The sequence below is a fragment of the Capricornis sumatraensis genome, chromosome 5, assembly GCF_032405125.1.
Source record: "Capricornis sumatraensis isolate serow.1 chromosome 5, serow.2, whole genome shotgun sequence".
Taxonomy (NCBI): domain Eukaryota; kingdom Metazoa; phylum Chordata; class Mammalia; order Artiodactyla; family Bovidae; genus Capricornis; species Capricornis sumatraensis.
The window spans coordinates 29,794,694-29,816,171 of NC_091073.1; the positions used below are offsets into that span (position 1 = coordinate 29,794,694).

Sequence of the window (21,478 nt, forward strand, 5' to 3'; positions counted from 1 at the left end):
CGCGGTATGCAGCACCCCGCGCAGGAGAAACGCTGGAGACCTGAGATACGACGAAGTGGCTGTTGCAGGGCCGCAAGCGCAAACGTCACAGAAGTCCGGATTTGGCTTCACATCTTCCCTACTTCGGATTGGCTTTTAGTCCACAGGGTGGTGGTAACTCTTGGTAACCGCCAGAACAGTCAGCCGCAGGCCAGGCTGGGTCGATCACAGGTGCTGCTGAGTGCCCAGGTGTCCTGATGGCCAGGGACCCCAGTCATCTGCCGCGTGCCTGCCGACACCCAGCAATCCCAGTGAGGGCCGCAGAAGCTGCCCTGGAAATCAGCCGTACGGTGAGCATCTCCCTCTTCCCCAGACCATGGAACGTTTCGGGGGATCCTGACAGATGCTCCAGTCCGCTAAAGGCCACCCCGGGGTCCAGGGCGAAGGGATAACGCCATCACAGTCCCCAGCCAAACCTTCCACTGGGGCTAGAAGCCTGTAATCTCCTGACTGGGGTTTGGGGACTGCCCCGATCCACACTAATTTACACTGACCCTTGCCCATTTAATATCTCGTGCATATATAATTATGGCAGTGTATAGAGACAAACAGGACCTCCCAGGTGGCGCTAGTGATAAAGAACCCTCCTGCCAGTTCAGGAAAGGTGAGAGACACGGTTCGATCCCTGAGTCAGGAAGATCCCCTGGAGAAGGGAATGGCAACCCACTCCAGTATTGTTGCCTAGAGAATCTCATGGACAGAGGAGCCTGGTGGGCTACAGTCTATAGAATGGAAGAAGAGTCAGACACGACTGAAGCACCTGAGCATGCCTGCTGGCACACAGAGATTAATAACACCATAAATTTGAAATCTTGACCTTCCAACACACACACATATATATATATATATACACATACATGTAGAGCCCTGAAATGTTGTTTCCCTAAAGTGCAGATTGACACACTAGGGAGGAAAAGTTCTTCGAGGGAAAATACAAGCAGAGTTGAGGACAGTTTAGATAATGACTAAAAAAATCCTTGAGTGGGAAATGAAAAAAAGCCACAATTGTTTGGTGCCATTTAGGACCTAACAAGGTGTTCTCGAGTTCTCACACTTGTCTAGAAAGGCTTGGAGCTATGATAATTAATCAAGGCTGAACGTTCTGTAATAAACTGGAAACTTCACACTAAATCCTAACTAACTCATGGCACATGTGTATTGCATGAAGGTATAGGAATGTGTCATTATAGTAGATAAATCATCAAAGTGAGGATATTTTCTTCTATAGATCTTAATAAAGTCTTCATTCTTCTAGGATGTAGTAGTCCCACAATTTTCAAACATTTTATTCTATTTTACCTAGATCCCAAGGTAGCTGCAGTGGAAGTAGCTGTTTTTTTCTTCTCTGTGCTAAAATGATCTACATCTAAGTTTTGTGTTGGGTTGTTTTTATTTTCCTGTTTCATCAGTCAGTTAACTTGAAAGCTAACATTTCCCCCTTATCAGATTCCTGAAATTGCTCTGCAAATTGGATACCTTTTCTGTGTGATATTTTCTACCATGCTACACAATTTTGCAGATTCAAATTCTACCTTCTTGAAACCCGCCCTCCCTGCTCCCATTGTCTCTGCTTCTTTTCATAACTTTATAACAATCCCTCATGTATCTTCTTATGCAGCTTGGCTCTCTCCTCCTCCTTCCAGATGTAGACACTTCAGGATGATCTTCCCTGGGTCCCACTCTCTTCTCTGTGCTGGCTGACGACCAGGCTGCACATACCTATCCTGACGCTATGGCGAGATTCGCTCTCCCGCTTGCAACTTTCTGGTGGTCGCCTTGACCTCTTCCACCAGTGCTTCAGTTTCACCCTTTCTCAACTGCATGCATCTTCCCTCCCAGTCACCTTTCTCATCATCATGTCATCACATCATTATCATCACCGGTGGCTTCCCTTGCCCTTATTCTCTGCCTCCAGTTACTTGCCAGTTCTCATCAGTTCTCTCTGTATCTCACATGTCGTACCTGTTCACTGCTTATTCCCACTTGCTTCTGTCCCTGGGGCAGGCTTATCAGATCTTGACTTGATTTTCCAGCGGCAGCCTTGCCTCCTGTCTGCAGTTCCATCTGCACCCTAGGCCATGAGATATGGTATGCTTTGTCACATCTTTTCTCCTGGGTAAAAATCCTATACTACTTCTCTGCAAACTTCCCAGAGTTGAGTCCATTGATGAATTACCCAGTTGTTATTAAGTCCATGCTTTTACAGCCCAACAAAGCAAGGGAACCAAAAGAGAAGGAGGAAAAATGATTTTAAAATAACTTGATATTGGATATTACTTAAAAGCATTGATATTGTTGTCATGTGAAAAATCAGAACTTTATTGGACTTCCTTATACTGATTTCACCATGCTTAGTATATATATTTATTATATATATATATTTAATTTATATATATATACAAAATTAAATTTTAGATTACATAAAATACGTGATTTTGAGTTCTTGACCCATTAAAGTTTTCTTTGAGCAGTAGATACATACTTCTGAGCCTAAATTTCAAAGTGAGCACAAGTATATGACCCCAATTCACCTTTTAAAATGAATCCCTCACAGTTGCTTGCTGTATTCCTTTTTCCTGCCGCCAAAGACTGTACAGCCGTAATGCCTTGTACGTTCTTCCCTTGCTTTTCCTCCTCTATGTTCTTACTTCCCTGTGACTACAACACTCATCCATCAAAATCTTTGTCTAAATTCTCCTCATTGTTCAGACTGAGCCCCGCTGTCAGTCTTGCCCTAAAATCCTCTCAAAGTTCCCAAGGTTGACAGTACTTTCTTATTCCTCTGAATTCACTAGAGTGGTATTTTTCTTTTCCCAAAGTGCTTAACATTTGCAATCTTCTTTTGCAACATTGTGTATCCTTCCTTCTCTTATTCAAAGTTCACTTATAGGGAACAGACATCTTACCTGATTCATTGCTACCTTTACTAGCTAGCCATAGACTAAAATGGTCGGCCTGAACCACAGTAGTTTGTGGTTCAATAAAGAGCTGAATGATTTGTTTGGACAAACTTTCGTAGAAATGTTCATGTAAAAGTATGCTGTTGTGTGCAGCTATTGTAAAAAATAGTATGGCAATTCCTCAAAAAATTAAATATACAATTATCATGTTATCCAGCAATTCTACTTCTGAGTATTAATATATACTCAAATGAAGTATAAACAGGGTTTCAGATATTTGTACACCCATATTCATAGCACCATTATTCGCAAAAGCCAAAACGTGGAAGCAGCCCAAGTGTCCACTGATAGCTAAATGGAAAAACCAAATGTGGTATACACATACAATGGAATATTATTCAGCCTTAAAAGGAAGGAAATCTTGACATACACTACAACTAGATGATTCTTGAAGACATTACGCTAAGTAAAATAAGCCAGTCACAAAAAGACAAATGCTGCATGCTTCCATTTATATAAGGTACTTAGAGTCGTCAAATTTATGGAGACCGATAGTAGAAGGGTGAGTGTCAGGAACAGGGGAGAGAGGGAAAGAAATGAAGAGGTAGTGTATAGTGGATACAGAAGTTCATTTGAGATAGATGAAACACTTCTGAAAATGAATGGTAGTGATGGATGCACAGCAATGTGAACGCACTTAATACCACAAAAATGTACAGTTACAATAGTAAATTCGACATTATGTATATATTACCACAATTTAAAAAAACAGTTCAGGGAAAGAATTCTTGTGTCTCTTTAGATGAAAGGAATATGCTGCTAGTGAAGTTGTTTGTTGATTGAGAACTGGAACTGTTCCACGACAGATTCACTGAAACTTGAAACTTCTTGGTGCATTTTCGAGTTCTTTGGCATTTTGACACTTTCTTGTTACCAGATTCATATGAAAGTTTTGCTTGGAAGGAAGTATGCCACGATAAAGAGCTGTGTAAATGAATAATTAATTAAATCAGTGATTTACATATTGTGAGTTTCAATTTCCCTTTTTCATTTTTTTATTTTCAAAATTTAAGTCCTGAAATATTCATTCCATCGGTAAAATGTTCAGAATGTATATTAATTTCTGATTACTAAATCAATATCATAAAATATTCAAACATTATCGAAAAATGAATTTCCTAAAAAGTGACAGTCCCTTATAATCTCAAGTAATAACTTGTTAATGGTTTGGAGTGTGTGCATTTTGTGTGCATATCAATGTCATTAGTAACAAAAATATTGTTACACATATAAATAGTATACTGCCAATGGCATTTTTACTTAAAAATATATTTTGGATATATTTTTTAGGTCTAGATATCCATCTCTGTCTGTTTTTAAGCTACTGCATATGTCCTACTGTGACGTTACATCTTACTATAACCCCTATTCCAATTAATTGGGCATATTTCACAACTACAGACAATGTATGTATAAGATGAGCAATGATATTCACATTTTGCTTGTGTGTGTATGTACTGATGTATTTCTGAGTGTTAGATGTGAAACTGTGGGATTAAGTTAGAAGCCAGCTTGCAATTTTAATAGGTAGCTGCAAAATTTTAATTATACTTTGACTAAGCCTTAACATTCGAAACACTTTGGCAAAACTGAGATTGACTGTGTATAGTACAAGCTGATGGTTTCGATGTTTAAATTAAAATACCCAGATGTGGATGTCTAATGGGTTTTTCCAAACTCTAAATTCAGCTCATTTATCATGGTCACAAAATACCCTAATGGAAATGCCTACACCTGAACCAATAAATTCTCCAAGCCCCAAGATCCAACTTGTATAACAGGGTTACAAAGAAAGTTTGGGGTATAAATTAGCAGCTGTTCTCCATCCCTGGGGTATCTGTCTTCCTCACTTCTAGATACTTGTTCATCCCATTAAATCTAACTTTTTAATGTCCCCTACTAAGTAACAAAACCAATGTCAAAAATCCATAAATCACTTACTGACATTAGAACCTCACCACCCACAACAAATTCAGGTTGAAATTTCTGAAATTTGGTGATTGCTTTGACCCTGATAATTACAGTGTTTGTCAGATTCCAGAAGTGCAATGATTATACTTTCCACTTCTGCTGTGTCTTGTTAGCTTTACTCCTTCATTGACAAATTATAGACGGTCTTTAATTTTTCCATATCATCTTAAGCTATATGGCCTATAAATGTTATTTTGTAATTTAGTAAAGGACCTTAAGAAGAAAGAGCAAAGCAGTTAAATAGCTGTTGTTGGATATGTATTTTCAAACAAAAAACCTATGGGAATAAAAATTGCTTCTTCTCCACCAAAAATTCCCATGGTCCAAATATATTAGTAACTCTTGAAACATGCATGAAGACACTATTTCTTTGCAGAGGAAAAAAAAATAACATTGATACACTCATTCATTCATTTGTCTGAAATTTATTGAGAAGTTATAGGGTACATTATACTCTTCTCCCTCCATCTCCAACCTTGACACTGTCTTCTGTAAAAATGGAAAACCTACCAAATATCAGTCCTTCATGCTTAAAGGAATATTTATAGATATTTAAAGACCAAATTACTCCTCCTCATGGAGAATAAAAGGCTTGTTTTTGGTATATAAGTACACATGAACATTTTTTTTCCTCTTGATTAAAATTTATTTACACATCTGTGCCCAGGATCAAGGATAATGATCAACCACAAAAATGATTAAGTAATGTTGAATTGTATAGTGTTGGAATTTATCAGTTTAGAGTAGTTGCCTCCGTATTCACCTTTCTTTTGATCTTTTTGTAGACTTTATTGTTATTGACTGCAAATGTCTCAGTATTTTTGCTCAGTGGAATGTGGCTTGACAGATTAATTATATGTTATCAGGCAATTGAAGAGCAGCTAAAGATATGTGGCCACAAGAGGGATGCTGATGTCTTTGAGCTGTTTCTTTCTCAAAAGTAAGTGTACTTTATGTAAGAAAGAGAAGAGCATCACGTTATGTTTCATAGATTCAAATGTTCTCTTCCATTGGTTTCCCCTTGTGTGGACTGGCAAGTAGCCCATGCTTGTTGGCATTCACAGTCTCTATTGGAGAGGCAGGATCCTGAAATGGATAAAAACAAAGATTATGGAGTCAGGCTGAGTTTGAATCCCAGTTCTGTCTCTTCCAACTGGATGGTCCTGGGCATGTCAGGACCTATTAGGGTTGTCAGTTGAGCCAATATAAATATAGAATACCAGTTACATGTGCATGTCAGAGAAACAAATGAATATAAGTTTTTTAGCATAAATATGTCCCACATCACATTGGGACATTTGTTATTTCTCTGAAATGCACATGTAACTGTGGATCCTGTATTTTATTTGGCAAACCTATTGCCTACATATAACAGTACTATCTGCTTCACAGGGTCATTGTGAAGATTAAGTGAATTAGTTGAGAGTAGGGAAGGGTCTGGTACACAGTAAACAATCAACATTAGTGCAGTTAATATTACTACTGTGATTAAAAGATATCAACTCATTATACCACTGTACTAAAATAATAGCCCCTATTATACTATAACCACCAGCCAATAACCTTCATAGTAACTTTACTGGTAAGTAGAAAAACTTCTGCCTAATGTTACAATTTCCTTTCGTTCCACTCCGACTTCTCAACGTGGCAGGCAGCAAAGTGAGTCCTTCTTCTTCAGAGCAAGTCACAGTGCCTGAGGTAGAGCCCAGGTGGAAGACAGAGTATGTATTCAATTGGATGCTGACAGCATAGGTTTTACTAGTGCACCAGTGATGCCTATGTAGAAAAGAGGCTTAGCATATTTCTACTTGTACTTAATATTCAGAACTTAGCTACTTTTTAAAGAAAACATCCTACTTTATCAATGAAGTTAATCACTTTTTCTCTGGTGATTTGAGGAAATCCTTTATTAATAAACATATTTATTTTGTTAAATATTAATATGTTTTAGTTCATTAGTGCCATGAATAATAGTTATCTTTGTAATGACCCTGAATCTCTTGGTGGTAAGAGAATAAATAGCTACCAAATTTAAGATTTTTAAAAATAAACTTTTTAGAATGGAGCAAGTATGATAGGCAATTCTGACAAACTTAAGGTCATACTTTGATCTTCTCTATAAACCAGTTTGTTTTACAATAACAATAAATATTTTTTGTCTTCAAAAGATTGTATCTCTAGGCATTTCATGATTTTAACAACTGTACACTAATGATCATTAGGATAAGTAGATAACGATAAGAAAAGCTTTCAAACACTAGCAAAACGGAAATATTGATTTTCTGACTGGATAATTAGTGGTCTTCTCAATTCAAGGATAATACATTATGTATCCTAAGAATACAAAATTATCATTTAATACATCTAGCTACAAAAAATGTTTCGCAGTCCAGATGACAATAAACTGGGTAAATTAGGTTATTTGCCCAAGTCTTTGTTGCCCTTGGAAAACAGAAAGGATCATATCAATGTTTCCTTGAGAAATCATGGAGAACATATACTGTAACAACAGAGTTGATGTATCATTGTCAGCATGAGTCATTGTCATCATTAGTAGTAGAGTTTCTTTTTTTTTTTTTAACTTTTTTTACTTTAAAATATTGTATTGGTTTTGCTATACATCAACATGAATCTGCCACGGGTATACATGTGTTCCCCATTCTTGACCCCCCTCCCACCTCCCTCCCTATACCGTCCCTCTGGGTCATCCCAGTGCACCAGCCCCAAGCATCCTGTATCATGCATAGAACCTGAACTGGCGATTAGTTTCACATATGATATTATACATGTTTTAATGTCATTCTCCCAAATCATCCCACCCTTGCCCTATCTCACAGAGTTCAAAAGACAGTTCTACACATCTGTATCTCTTTTGCTGTCTTGCTTACAGGGTTATCATTACCATCTTTCTAAATTCCATATATATGTGCTGGTATACTGTATTGGTGTTTTTCTTTCTGGCTTACTTCACTCTGTATAATCAGCTCCAGTTTCATCCACCTCATTAGAACTGATTCAAGTATTCTTTTTAATGGCTGAGTAATACTCCATTGTGTATATGCACCACAGCTTTCTTATCCATTTGTCTGCTGATGGACAGCTAGGTTGCTTCAATGTCCTGGCTATTATAAACAGTGCTGCGATGAACATTGGGGTACACGTGTCTCTTTCAATTCTGGTTTCCTCCGTGTGTATGCCCAGCAGTGGGATTGCTGGGTCATAAGGCAGTTCTGTTTCCAGTTTTTTAAGGAATCCCCACACTGTTCTCCATAGTGGCTGTACTAGTGTGCATTCCCACCAACAGTGTAAGAGGGTTCCCTTTTCTCCACACCCTCTCCAGCATTTATTGCTTGTAGACTTTTGGATCGCAGCCATTCTGACTGGCATGAACTGGTACTTCATTGTGGTTTTGATTTGCATTTCTCTGATAATGAGTGATGTTGAGCATCTTTTCATATTTTCATTTTTATATGTTTGTTAGCCATCTATATGTCTTCTTTGGAGAAATGTCTGTTTAGGTCTTTGGCCCATTTTTTGATTGGGTCTGTTATTTTTCTGGAATTGAGCTGCAGGATCTGCTTGTATATTTTTGAGATTAGTTGTTTGTCAGTTGCTTCATTTGCTATTATTTTCTCCCATTCCAAAGGCTGTCTTTTCACCTTGCTTATAGTTTCCTTTGTTGTGCAGAGGCTTTTAATTTTAGTTAGGTCCCATTTGTTTATTTTTGCTTTTATTTCCAATATTCTGGGAGGTGGGTCATAGAGGATCCTGCTGTGATGTATGTCGGAGAGTGCTTTGCCTATGTTCTCCTCTAGGAGTTTTATAGTTTCTGGTCTTATGTTTAGATCTTTAATCCATGTTGAGTTTATTTTTGTGTATGGTGCTACAAAGTGTTCTAGTTTCATTCCTTTACAAGTGGTTGACCAGTTTTCCCAGCACCACTTGTTAAAGAGATTGTCTTTTCTCCATTGTATATTCTTGCCTCCTTTGTTTAAGACAAGGTGTCCATAGGTGTGTGGATTTATCTCTGGGCTTTCTATTTTGTTCCATTGATCTATATTTCTGTCTTTGTGCCAGTACCATACTGTCTTGATGACTGTGGCTTTGTAGTAGAGCCTGAAGTCAGGCAGGTTGATTCCTCCAGTTCCATTCTTCTTTCTCAAGATTTCTTTGGCTATTTGAGGTTTTTTGTATTTCCTTACAAATTGTGAAATTATTTGTTCTAGCTCTGTGAAAAATACCTTTGGTAGCTTGATAGGGATTGCATTGAATCTATAGATTGCTTTGGGTAGTATACTCATTTTCACTATATTGAGTCTTCCAATCCATGAATACAGTATATTTCTCCATCTATTTGTGTCCTCTTTGATTTCTTTCACCAGTGTTTTATAGTTTTCTATGTATAGGTCTTTTGTTTCTTTAGGTATATATATTCCTAAGTATTTTATTCTTTACGTTGCAATGGTGAATGGAATTTTTCCTTAATTTCTCCTTCTATTTTCTCATTATTAGTGTATAGGAATGCAAGGGATTTCTGTGTGTTGACTTTATATCCTGAAACTTTACTATATTTATTGATTAGCTCTAGTAATTTTAAGGTGAAGTCTTTAGGGTTTTCTATGTAGAGGATCATTCATCTGCACACAGTGAGAGTTTTACTTCTTCTTTTCCAATTCGGATTCCTTTTGTTTCTTTTTCTGCTCTGATTGCTGTGGCCAAAACTTCCAAAACTATGTTGAATAGTGTGGTGAGAGTGGGCACCCTTGTCTTGTTCCTGACTTTAGGGGAAATGCTTTCAATTTTTCACTGAGGATGATGTTTGCTGTGGGTTTGTCATATATAGCTTTTATTATGTTGTATGTTCCTTCTGTGCCTGCTTTCTGGAGAGTTTTTATCATAAATGGATGTTGAATTTTGTCAAAGGCTTTCTCTGCATCTATTTAGATAATCATATGGCTTTCATTTTTCAATTTGTTAATATGGTGTATTACATTGATTGATTTGTGGATATTGAAGAATCCTTGCATCCCTGGGATAAAGCCCACTTGGTCATGGTGTATGATCTTTTTAATGTGTTGTTGGATTCTGATTGCTAGAATTTTGTTAAGGATTTTTGCATCTATGTTCATCAATGATATTGGCCTATAGTTTTCTTTTATTGTGGCATCTTTGTCAGGTTTCGGTATTAGAGTGATGGTGGCCTCATAGAATGAGTTTGGAAGTTTACCTTCCTCTGCAATTTTCTGGAAGAGTCTGAGTAAGCATAGGTGTTAGCTGTTCTCTAAATTTTTGGTAGAATTCAGCTGTGAAGCCGTCTAGACCTGGGCTTTTGTTTGCTGGAAGATTTCTGATTACAGTTTCAATTTCTGTGTTTGTGATGGGTCTGTTAAGATTTTCTATTTCTTCCTGGTTCAGTTTTGGAAAGTTGTACTCTTCTAAGAATTTGTCCATTTCTTCCAAGTTGTCCATTTTATTGGCATATAATTGCTGATAGTAGTCTCATATGATCCTTTGTATTTCTGTGTTGTCTGTTGTGATCTCTCTATTTTCATTTCTAATTTTATTGATTTGATTTTTGTCCCTTTGTTTCTTGATGAGTCTGGCTAATGGTTTGTCAGTTTTATTTATCCTCTCAAACAACCAGCTTTTGGCTTTGTTAATTTTTGCTATGGTCTCTTTTGTTTCTTTTGCATTTATTTCTGCCCTAATTTTTAAGATTTCTTCCCTTCTGCTAACCCTGGGGTTCTCCATTTCTTCCTTTTCTAGTTGCTTTAGGTGTAGAGTTAGGTTATTTACTTGACTTTTTTCTTGTTTCTTGAGGTATGCCTGTATTGCTATGAACCTTCCCCTTAGCACTGCTTTTACGGTGTCCCGCAGGTTTGGGGTTGTTGTGTTTTCATTTTCATTCGTTTCTATGCATATTTTGATTTCTTTTTTGATTTCTTCTGTGATTTGTTGGTTATTCAGCAGCATGTTGTTTAGCCTCCATATGTTGGAATTTTTAATAGTTTTTCTCCTGGAATTGAGATCTAATCTTACTGCATTGTGCTCAGAAAAGATACTTGGAATGACTTCAATTTTTTTGAATTTACCAAGGCTAGATTTATGGCCCAGGATGTGATCTATCCTGGAGAAGGTTCCATGTGCATTTGAGAGAAAGGTGAAATTCATTGTTTTGGGGTGAAATGTCCTGTTGATATCAATTAGGTCTAGCTGGTCTATTGTATCATTTGAAGTTTGTGTTTCCTCGTTAATTTTCTGTTTAGTTGATCTATCCATAGGTGTGAGTGGGGTATTAAAGTCTCCCACTATTATTGTGTTATTGTTAATTTCCCCTTTCATACTTGTTAGCATTTGTCTTACATATTGCGGTGCTCCTATGTTGGGTGCATATATATTTATAATTGTTATATCTTCTTCTTGGATTGATCCTTTGATCATTATGCAGTGTCCTTCTTTGTCTCTTTTCACAGCCTTTGTTGTTTTTTTTTTAATTTTTATTTTTACTTTATTTTACTTTACAATACTGTATTGGTTTTGCCATACATTGACATGAATCCACCACGGGTGTACATGCGTTCCCAAACATGAACCCCCCTCCCACCTCCCTCCCCATAACATCTCTCTGGGTCATCACTGTGCACCAGCCCCAAGCATGCACAGCCTTTGTTTTAAAGTCTATTTTATCTGATATGAGTATTGCTACTCCTGCTTTCTTTTGGTCTCTATTTGTGTGGAATATCTTTTTCCAGCTCTTCACTTTCAGTCTGTATGTGTCCCTTGTTTAGAGGTGGGTTTCTTGTAGACGACATATATAGGGGTCTTATTTTGTATCCATTCAGCCAGTCTTTTGGTTGGGGCATTCAACCCATTTATGTTTAAGGTAATTATTGATAAGTATGATCCCATTGCCATTTTATTTATTGTTTTGTGTTTGATTTTATACACCCTTTTTGTGTTTCCTGTCTAGAGAAGATCCTTTAGCATTTGTTGGAGAGCTGGTTTGGTGGTGCTGAATTCTCTCAGCTTTTGCTTGTCTGGAAAGCTTTTGATTTCTCCTTCATATTTGAATGAGATCCTTGCTGGGTACAGTAATCTGGGCTGTAGGTTATTTTCTTTCATCACTTCAAGTATGTCCTGCCATTCCCTCCTGGCCTGAAGAGTTTCTATTGAAAGATCAGCTGTTATCCTTAAAGGGAATCCCCTTGTGTGTTATTTGTTGTTTTTCCCTTGCTGCTTTTAATCTTTGTTCTTTGTATTTGATCTTTGTTAATTTGATTAATATGTATCTTGAGGTGTTTCGCCTTGGGTTTATCTTATTTGGGACTCTCTGGGTTTCTTGGACTTGGGTGATTATTTCCTCTCCATTAGAGGGAAGTTTTCAACTATTATCTCCTCAAGTATTTTCTCATGGTCTTTCTTTTTGCCTTCTTCTTCTGCAAATGTTGGGGCATCTAACATTGTCCCAGAGGTCTCTGAGATTGTCCTCGTTTCTTTTAATTCGTTTTTCTTTTTTCCTCTCTGATTCATTTATTTCTACCATTCTAACCTCTACCTCACCAATCCTATCTTCTGCCTCTGTTATTCTACTATTTGTTGCCTCCAGAGTGTTTTTGATCTCATTTATTGCATTATTCGTTATATACTGACTCTTTTTTATATCTTCTAGGTCCTTGTTAAACCTTTCTTGCATCTTCTCAATCCTTGTCTCCAGGCTATTTATCTGTGATTCCACTTTGATTTCAAGATTTTGGATCATTTTCACTATCATTATTTGGAATTCTTTATCTGGTAGATTCCCTATCTCTTTCTCTTCTGTTTGGTTTGGTGGGCATTTATCCTGTTCCTTATTCCTCTGTCTCTTCATCTTGTTTATATTGCTGTGTTTGGGGTGGTCTTTCTGTATTCTGGCAGTTTGTGGAGTTCTCTTTATTGTGGAGGTTCCTCACTGTGGGTAGGGTTATACGGGTGACTTGTCAAGGTTTCCTGGTTAGGGAAGCTTGTGTCAGTGTTCTGGTGGGTGGAGATGGATTTCTTCTCTCTGGAGTGCAATGAAGTGTCCAGAAATGAGTTATGAGATATCAATGGGTTTGGAGTGACTTTGGGCAGCCTGTATATTGAAGCTCAGGGCTGTGTTCCTGTGTTGCTGGAGAATTTGCATGGTAGGTCTTGCTCTGGAACTTGTTGGCCCTTGGGTGGTGCTTGGTTTCAGATATGGAGGCGTTTGATGAGCTCCTGTCAATTAATGTTCCCTGGAGTCAGGAGTTCTCTGGTGTTCTCAGGATTTGGACTTAAGCCTCCTGCTTCTGGTTTTCAGTCTTATTTTTACAGTACCCTCAAGTCTTCTCCATCTATACAGCACCATTGATAAAACATCTAGCTTAAAGATGAAAAGTTTCTCCACAGTGAGGGACACCCAGAGAGGTTCACAGAGTTACATGGAGAAAAGAAGAGGGAGGGGGGAGTTAGAGGTGACTGGAATGAGATGAGGTGGGATCAGAAGAAGAGCAAGCTAGCCAGTAATCACTTCCTTATGTGCACTTCACAGTCTGGACCGCTCAGAGATGTTCACAGAGTTATACAGCGAAGAGAAGAGGGAGGAAGGAGACAGAGGTGGCCAGGAGGATAAAGGGGGGAATCAAAATGTGCGAGAGAGATACAGCCAGTAATCAGTTCCCTAAGTGTTCTCCACAGTCCAGAACACACAAAGAGATTCACAGAGTTGGGTAGAGAAGAGAAGGGGGAGGGAGGAGATAGAGGCGACCTGGTGGAGAAAAAGGAGAGTCCAAAGGGGGAGAGAGCGGTCAAGCCAGTCATCTTGTTCCAAGTAAAAATGGGTACTGAAGATTGGGTTCTTAAAAGTACAAAATTTATAACAAATACCAAAAAGCAAAGATTAAAAGTCTAAAGTAGAAGTTGGATTTTCAAAAATACCATATTAACAAAAAAGAAAAAAAAGTCGCAAAAATCATAAAATATATATATATATGTTTGCTTTAAAAAATAGGGTCTCTTTTTTTTTGCAAAGTAATAGTAGGTTATAAAAATGAAAATTAAAGGTATAATAGAGGATGTAGAAATAAAAATTTTTTTTAAATTAAAGAATGATAATAAAAATAGTAAAAATATATTCAGGACTTTCTCTGGTGGTGTTGTGGGCAGTGTGGAGTCAGTTCATTTTCCGATAGTTCCTTGATCCGACTTATATTTCTCAAGATCTATAGGCCCCTTCCTGTGTAGTCAGTACTAACTACAGGGTTTTAATCTGTTTCACCTGTCACTTCCAAGGAGGTTCCCTCTGTTTTAGCTTCTTCTGTTTGCTGGTCTCTTCAGTGTCTAATTTCCGCCCTGACACAAGGGGGCGGTGTTGGACACTTTTTTAGGCTCACTTGTTCAGTCGTGCTGTGGGGAGGGAAAGAAAAGAAAAGGAAAGTGAAAGTGAAGCCGCTCAGTCGTGTCTGACTCTTTGTGACGCCATGGACTGTAGTCTATCAGGGTCCTCCATCCATGGGATTTCCCAGGCAAGAGTGCTGGAGTGGGTTGCCATTTCCTTCTCCAGAGGATCTTCCTGACCCAGGAATTGAACCTGGGTCTCCCGTGTTGCAGGCAGACACTTAACCATCTGAGCCACCAGGGAAGCCTTGTGGGGAGGGAGGGACGCTGCAAACAAATAACACTGGCGTGTGTTTGCAGTGTCTCAGCCACACTGGGTTTTCCCCCTCTCACAGCGTGTGTGCTTTCCCTGTCTACACTGCTTAGGCTCTAGGTTGCTCTGCCAGGATCTGTCTGAGGCCGGCCCTGGGTTGTATGCACTTCCCAGGTCTAAGCTGCTCAGGTTCAGGTACTCAGGTAGTCCTCAGAGGCGCAGACTCAGTTGGACCTGAGTTTTGTTCCCTTCCCAGATCCGAGAAACTCAGGTGACCAGGTGTTTGGCAAGCACGGTCGCTGCAATTTATTGCCTCCCCTGTCCCTGCCAATTGGTTTTCTGGGTGTACAACCAGCACACCTTCTCAGGCGGATGTTGACCGTCCAGAATCCCAAGAAGTCTTGGTTAGTGACGAAGCCTGCTTACAGTTTGGTAGATAATGCCTCTCTGGGGCCGCAATTGCCACCTTCTGGCTCTGGCTGCCCTCGTCTGCCTGTCTCCTGTGGGGAATGGGCTGGACCGTAGCCAGCTGGCTCTGCCCAGTCCTTTGTTCTGTGAGCGGGCCTGATGGTGTCTTAGGTTAAGGCTTTTCGCGTGGTAGCTATCCCACAGTCTGGTTTGCTAGCCCAAGTTAGTTCCCTCAGATTGCCCTTGGGGCATTCAGGGCCGGTCCTTACTCTAAGCAATGCAGCCCGCGCCTCCCTGCCCAGGCCCCGCTTGCTAGTGGCGGATGCAGGCGTCTGCACTGCTTCTCTGCTGGGGGAGTTACCGTTGAGCACGTAATCTGTGGGTTTTAATTATGTATTTATTTTTCCTCCCTGTTATGTTGCCCTCTGTGGTTCCAAGGCTCACCACAGACTCGGCAGTGAGAGTGCTTCCTGGTGTTTGGAAACCTCTTTTTTAAGACTCCCTTCCCAGGATGGAGCTCCATCCCTACCTCTTTTGTCTCTTTTTTTGTCTTTTATACTTTTCCCTACCTCCTTTTGAAGACAATGGGCTGCTTTTCTGGGTGCCTGATGTCCTCTGCCAGCATTCAGAAGTTGATTTATAGAATTTACTCAGCGTTCAAATGTTCTTTTGATGAATTTGTGGGGGAGAAAGTGGTCTCCCCGTCCTATTCTTCTGCCATCTTAGGACCGCCTCCAGTAGTAGAGTTTCTATCATTGTCTTTCACTAGCCTCACCTTAAAATGTAATAGCCTGTTATTAATTTAGGATAAATGTATATGCAAAATAAACCTTTCTGACTTAAGTTAAATTCTCCTCAAAAGTGAGCCATTTTATTATATTATCTATAGCAGAGTGTCAGTACAACTATTACAAGAAAATTAATTTGACAGTGATGTGACAAAGTTGATATTTTATAGCATTAATATATGAAAATAACTTTTCTGGGAATCCTTGTAGAGACACTCTAAATGAGGCTTGAGTTTCTCTGCTACCATGTAATGGCTGCTTTATTTTTCACAGGAAAAAAGTGGAGCTGACGTACCACCCTTGTTGTCCAGTGCGATAAGTGTGTCAGTGTCCAAAATTAGCTACACATCTTTAATGAAAGAGGAGACTGCATTATGTATACAACTATATTACTAGTTGCTTTGAAGGAACCCAGAATATTTTGTTGTGTCAGGGAAGTACTTGAAGACTAATGGCACCTGTCAAAAGGACAAGGTGGTCTACTTGAAAAGCCTTCTGTTTGGGGTAACCTGAGAATAATTTTTTTTAATTGATAAAAGATTAAGAAAAAAGTCTTCACATCTGAGAAGGATGAAGATGAGAAGGAATGAGAGAAAGAAAGGGGAGAAGCAGATCTTTTTTTTACCAAGTACCAACTAAGAAATGTAAAAAGAATGAGAGGATTAGAAAAATTACCATTTCATAATCCCAAACGTACTGATTCAGGTCAATATTATTAATCAAAGCTAAAGCCACTGAATAAATAGTTATTGAGAACCACCAATCTGTTCTTTGCAGGTTGGCAGTTACCAGAGGGGAGAGGGATTTGGGGGGTAGGGCATGAAATAGGTGAACATGATCAAGAGGTACAAACTTTCAGTTGTAAAATAAGTAAGTGTTGGGGATGGAATGTATGAGAATACAATTAATAATATTGTATTAACTTTGTATGGTTTCAGCAACTGGATTTCATCTGATGATCATTTTGCAGTATGTCCAGTATCAAATCACTCAGAAATTTGCCCCAGATACTGCTTTTCAATGATAAAATTTGTAAATACTTTCACAGTGAAAAGAACTGGAAAATATAGCCTTAACCAAATCACTGAACTTAGCTTCACCAACAGGGTGAACAGGTAGCTCAGTGGTAAAGAATCTGCCTGCCAGTGCAGGAGACATAAGAGATCCCTGGGTCAGGAAGATCCCTTGGAGTTGGGCATGGCAGCCCACTCCAGTATTTTTGCCTGGAGACTCCCATGGAGAGAGGAGCCTGTAGGGCTACAGTCCATGGGGTTGCAAAGTGTTGAACATGACTTAGTGACTGAGCACACACACACAACCTTCACAAAGAGTGCGGCAAAGTGGCATCATTGTGCCTCCTGATGTGGTGTAGTAATTACCCACTGTTGTAATTTTAAAATGACCGTATTTAAATTTAATCATGAGGTAGCAATCAGACCCCTCAAGAATGTGAGAAATTCTATCAGACAACTGTCCTGGACTCTTCAGAAAGTAAACTTTGAAGGCAATAAAGGAGAGAAGGTGACTATTTTTAATTTAGGAAGACTAATGGATTATACAGAGTATATCATGCAAACTGCTGTGCTGAATGAACCACAGGCTGGAATCAAGGTTGCTGGGAGAAATATCAACAACTTCAGATACGCAGATGATACCACTCTAATGGCAGAAAATGAAGAGAAACTAAAGAGCCTCTTATGAGGGTGAAAGAGGAGAGTGAAATATCTGGCTTAAAACTCAACATTCAAAAAACTAAAATCATGACATCCAATGCCATCACTTTATGGCAAATAAATGGGGAAAAAGTGGAAAGAGTGACAGATTTTATTTTCTTGGGGTCCAAAATCACTGCAGATGGTGACTGTAGCCATGAAATTAAAAGACGCTTGCTCCATGGAAGAAAAGTTATGACCAAGTTAGATAGCATATTAAAAAGCAAGAGATTGCTTTGCCAAAAAAGGTCCATATAGTGAAAGCTACAGTTTTTCTGGTAGTCATGTATGGATGTGAGAGTTGGATGATAAAGAAAGCTGAATGCCAAAGAATTGATGCCTTCATATTGTGAGACTCATGAGAGTCCCTTGGACTGCCCTGAATATTCACTGGAAGGAGATCAAACCAGTCAATCCTAAAGGAAATCAACCCTGAATATTCATTGGAAAGACTGATACTGAAGCTGAAGCTCGAATACTTTGGTCATCTGATAGGGAAAAGCCAACTTGTTGGAAAAGACCCTGATGCTGGGAAAGATTAAGGGCAGGAGGAAAAGGGTGGGGGGAGGGGGGGAGGGAAGAGGCAGAAGATGAGATAATTGGATGGCATCACCAACTCAATGGCCGTGAATCTGAGCAAACTCTGGGAGATAGTGAAGGACAGGGAAGCCTGGCATGCTGCAGTCCATGGGATCACAAAGAGTTGGACACAACTTAGCAACTAAAAAACAAACAATGGGTTATACCAACTGAAAATGGGTTATACCAGTGCATCAATGTTGATGCAATTTTGGGCTTAAACAAGAAAAAAATCTGTAAAAAAAAAAAAAAGTAGGGACAACAGGAACAATTTGAATATGAATAGCAGTGTATTAGATGATATCGTTTAATTCAATTTTAATTTTCTCAGGTTTGATATTGGTATGGTGGTTAAGCAGGAGAATGTCCTTGTTTGAGGGATGCGTGTGCCTGAAGTATTTATGAATCAAAGCCCTGGAGTCATGTCTGCAACTTATTTTCAAACGATTCACCAAGAAACTTATCAACTAGCAAATAGGTAAATTGTGTATACAGATAAGAGAGTGAACATAAATGTGGCAAAATATTAAAAATTATGGACTTCTCTAGTGACTCAGTGGTAAAGAATCCCATGGACAGAGAAGCCTGGTGGGCTACAGTCCATGAGGTCACAAGAGCTGGACATGGCTGAAGTGACTTAGCACACACACATATGATAAACAACAATGGGAGAATAAAACACTTCACTCACTCTCTGCCTCTTCAGGTCCTGCAGTTTCCATGTCTTAAATCCAGTTTGGCCAAGATCTGGACAACCTCAAACTAAAGACTGCGTAGGCAGCCGTGAAGCAGGAGCCGATGCTGTTTCCCACATTGACCTTAAGTCTGGCGTCTTCTGCTCTTACTTTTGTTCCTCTGGCCTCTCCTCAGTGAAGTCTTTTAAAATGAAGGTCCCAATAAATTCAGTTGTAATGAGGTATAAATTCTACTAATGTGATAAATTTCCTCCTTTTAGTATTTGCTTTAACTGGCTGACAAAAATCTTAATCCAAGAATGAAGTTTTAAAGGTGGAATGTAGGAAATTAGCCTGTATAAATGTGCCAATAATTTTGAAGGGACAGAAAGAGGCCTTTTCAATTCTCCCCAAGTCATACTATATAAGCAACTTTAGACATGAATAAATTAATTGTTGCTAATATTCACTTTCTCTTTTCCTTTCCAGGGAGCTGACAGAGGTCATTGATCTTTCTAGGTTTAAAAAATTAAAATACTTATGGCTACATCATAACAAGGTAGTGTGATATTTGATCTTTATGTGGCTCTCTGATTAAACTACAATCTTAATTTCATGTTTTTAATAGAACTGGTCATTAAAAGTATTAATATTTTATAATCCTAATTTTAATATAGGTAAGGAACTATATGTATATACAAAGTGGTATAGCACTAGTGGTAGAGAATCTGCCCGCCAACCCTGAAGACTTAAGAAACATGGGTTTGATCCCAGGGCTGGGAAGATCCCCTGGAGGAGGGCAGTATTCTGGAGAATCCTCATGGGCAGAGGAGCCTGGCGGGCTACAGTCCACAGGGTCGCAAACAGCCAGAAACAATTGAGGCGACTTTGCACACATGCATATTGAATAGGTCAATTGGTGAGATGTTGTCAGATGGGAGCTTTACTTTTTCCTCCCATGTTCTTTCAAAACTGTTCAATGTAAGCTGCTGCTTCCCAGTTTCCTGAAAGAAAACTTGTGCAGTCTCATGACTTTTTTTCTCTCTCTCTTTTGTCGTCCAAGAACTTTCAGTCCGTTTTAAGCCAGTCTTAGGCTCAGTTCAGAAATGAGAATGTGGAGATGAATATGTTAATTCATAAATGAGACAGCCCCCATCTCTCCTCTCTTATTCAGCTAGGGCTGACTGCGGATGGCCATCTGCCTTCTTCACTAGCAAGGGGATGTGGCTGGTTGTTTTCTTGCCCCATACCTCTATCCCAGCCTTCGCAAGTTATTATGGAATGGAGAAGTGTAGAGACAGTGGAAAGGCCAAGGAAAAGCAAAGTTATTTTTCAGTTTGCACCCACTGATATTAACAATGTTCAGAGTTTATTGTTTTCTCCCATTGGGTTATTCAGAAGTCCCCTCTGCTAGGTTTCTCCAACTCTGATTCCTCTTTGCTGGCCACTCCAGACCTCCCCTAACCTTGCATCCCAATCGCTCTCACATCTGAGCATCTCTTGCCTTGGCAAACTGCCCTCTTGGGCAGGATCCTTTGTAAAGTGCCCTAGATCAACATTCCTCCTAAGGTCCTGCGTGCTTTCCCCAGAACTCACACACATTGTCCTGCCATGTGAGGGACTGATTACCTCCCAAGCTGATCTAGCTTCTTCAGGAAGTGCCAGGCACTCAGCCATCATGTCACCAGCTGCCAGGAAGGCTCATCAAGGTCACTGAGTGTGGTCCTTGAGGCTGCTCTTAGAGGCCAGGGTTAGTCGGCAGAGTCTTCCCACCTCCTCCTCCATAGTGGGGCCAAACTGGAGCTCCAAGCTTTCTTCAAGTCAAACAGCGGGACTGAACTAAAATTCAAGCCAAAACAATTACTATAGTTAGCGAGTCAGTCATTCTCAACTTTTTGAAGTTTGACTTTCCAACAGCTTGTATTTTGTTCATTACAAATTGATGATCCGGTCTTAGCATTCTAAATTTAAACTTTCAAACACCAGCTGATTAAAAAATAACAATTTGAGTTTTTAGTAGTGGTCTGCTTGTCAAGCAATAGTCCACATTCACAGGACTGAATCTTTAAGCAGCCATGTTTATGAACGTATTTCAATATTACATTGCAATTTGTCTGTTTTTTTAACCAATTAAGTGGAAAATGGAAAAAAGTTCTTCTAGTATTAAGCGCAAGCGTAAGTTGCATAAGCTTGAAATAATTTCTAGGAGAACAAGCACAAATACCTCCAAGGCCCAGGCAGCTAACAACTGAAATGGAAAGTGCACAAACTACTTAAGGGCATACAAGTTCAAAACTCTTAAACACTCTGCCAAAAATTATCCTGGGTCGCAGTGTGTGACCTCCAGTTAGAAAAAGATGGAACTCATCAAGTATGGCAAAAGTGACTAATCTTTGTTTTTCATGTGTGTTCCTTGTGGTGTTCAGTGTTCAGCTTTGAAGGAAAGAATGTATACAAATGTTGGCAGTATGTCTAAAGGGAGAGATGTGATTAGGGATTTTTAATATTTTTTTGGCTTTCTTGTAGTGGACATCATCCCACCTTCAGGCAGTCACTGAATTTTCATACAGTTGACTTACAGATGCATTATATGTATAGGAAAGGATTGCATACACTGTCAAGTATTGTACTTTGGTTTTGAAGGGGGATTGGTGGAGAAAGGTGCAAAAAATGGGCTAAATTCTCTTCTAGTGTTTGGTTA

The 21,478-nt window shown here is 39.2% G+C and overlaps 1 protein-coding gene across 1 annotated transcript in view; it reads left to right on the forward strand.

Annotated features, from left to right (window-relative positions):
• Positions 1-236: 236 nt before the first annotated feature.
• LRRC72 (leucine rich repeat containing 72) overlaps positions 237-21,478 on the forward strand; it is a 60,758-nt gene continuing 39,516 nt past the window's right edge. The window contains exons 1-3 of the mRNA XM_068973475.1: positions 237-329; positions 5,837-5,910; positions 19,267-19,336. Coding sequence (XP_068829576.1) covers positions 237-329; positions 5,837-5,910; positions 19,267-19,336 — 237 coding nt within the window. The remainder of the gene's footprint in view (positions 330-5,836; positions 5,911-19,266; positions 19,337-21,478) is intronic.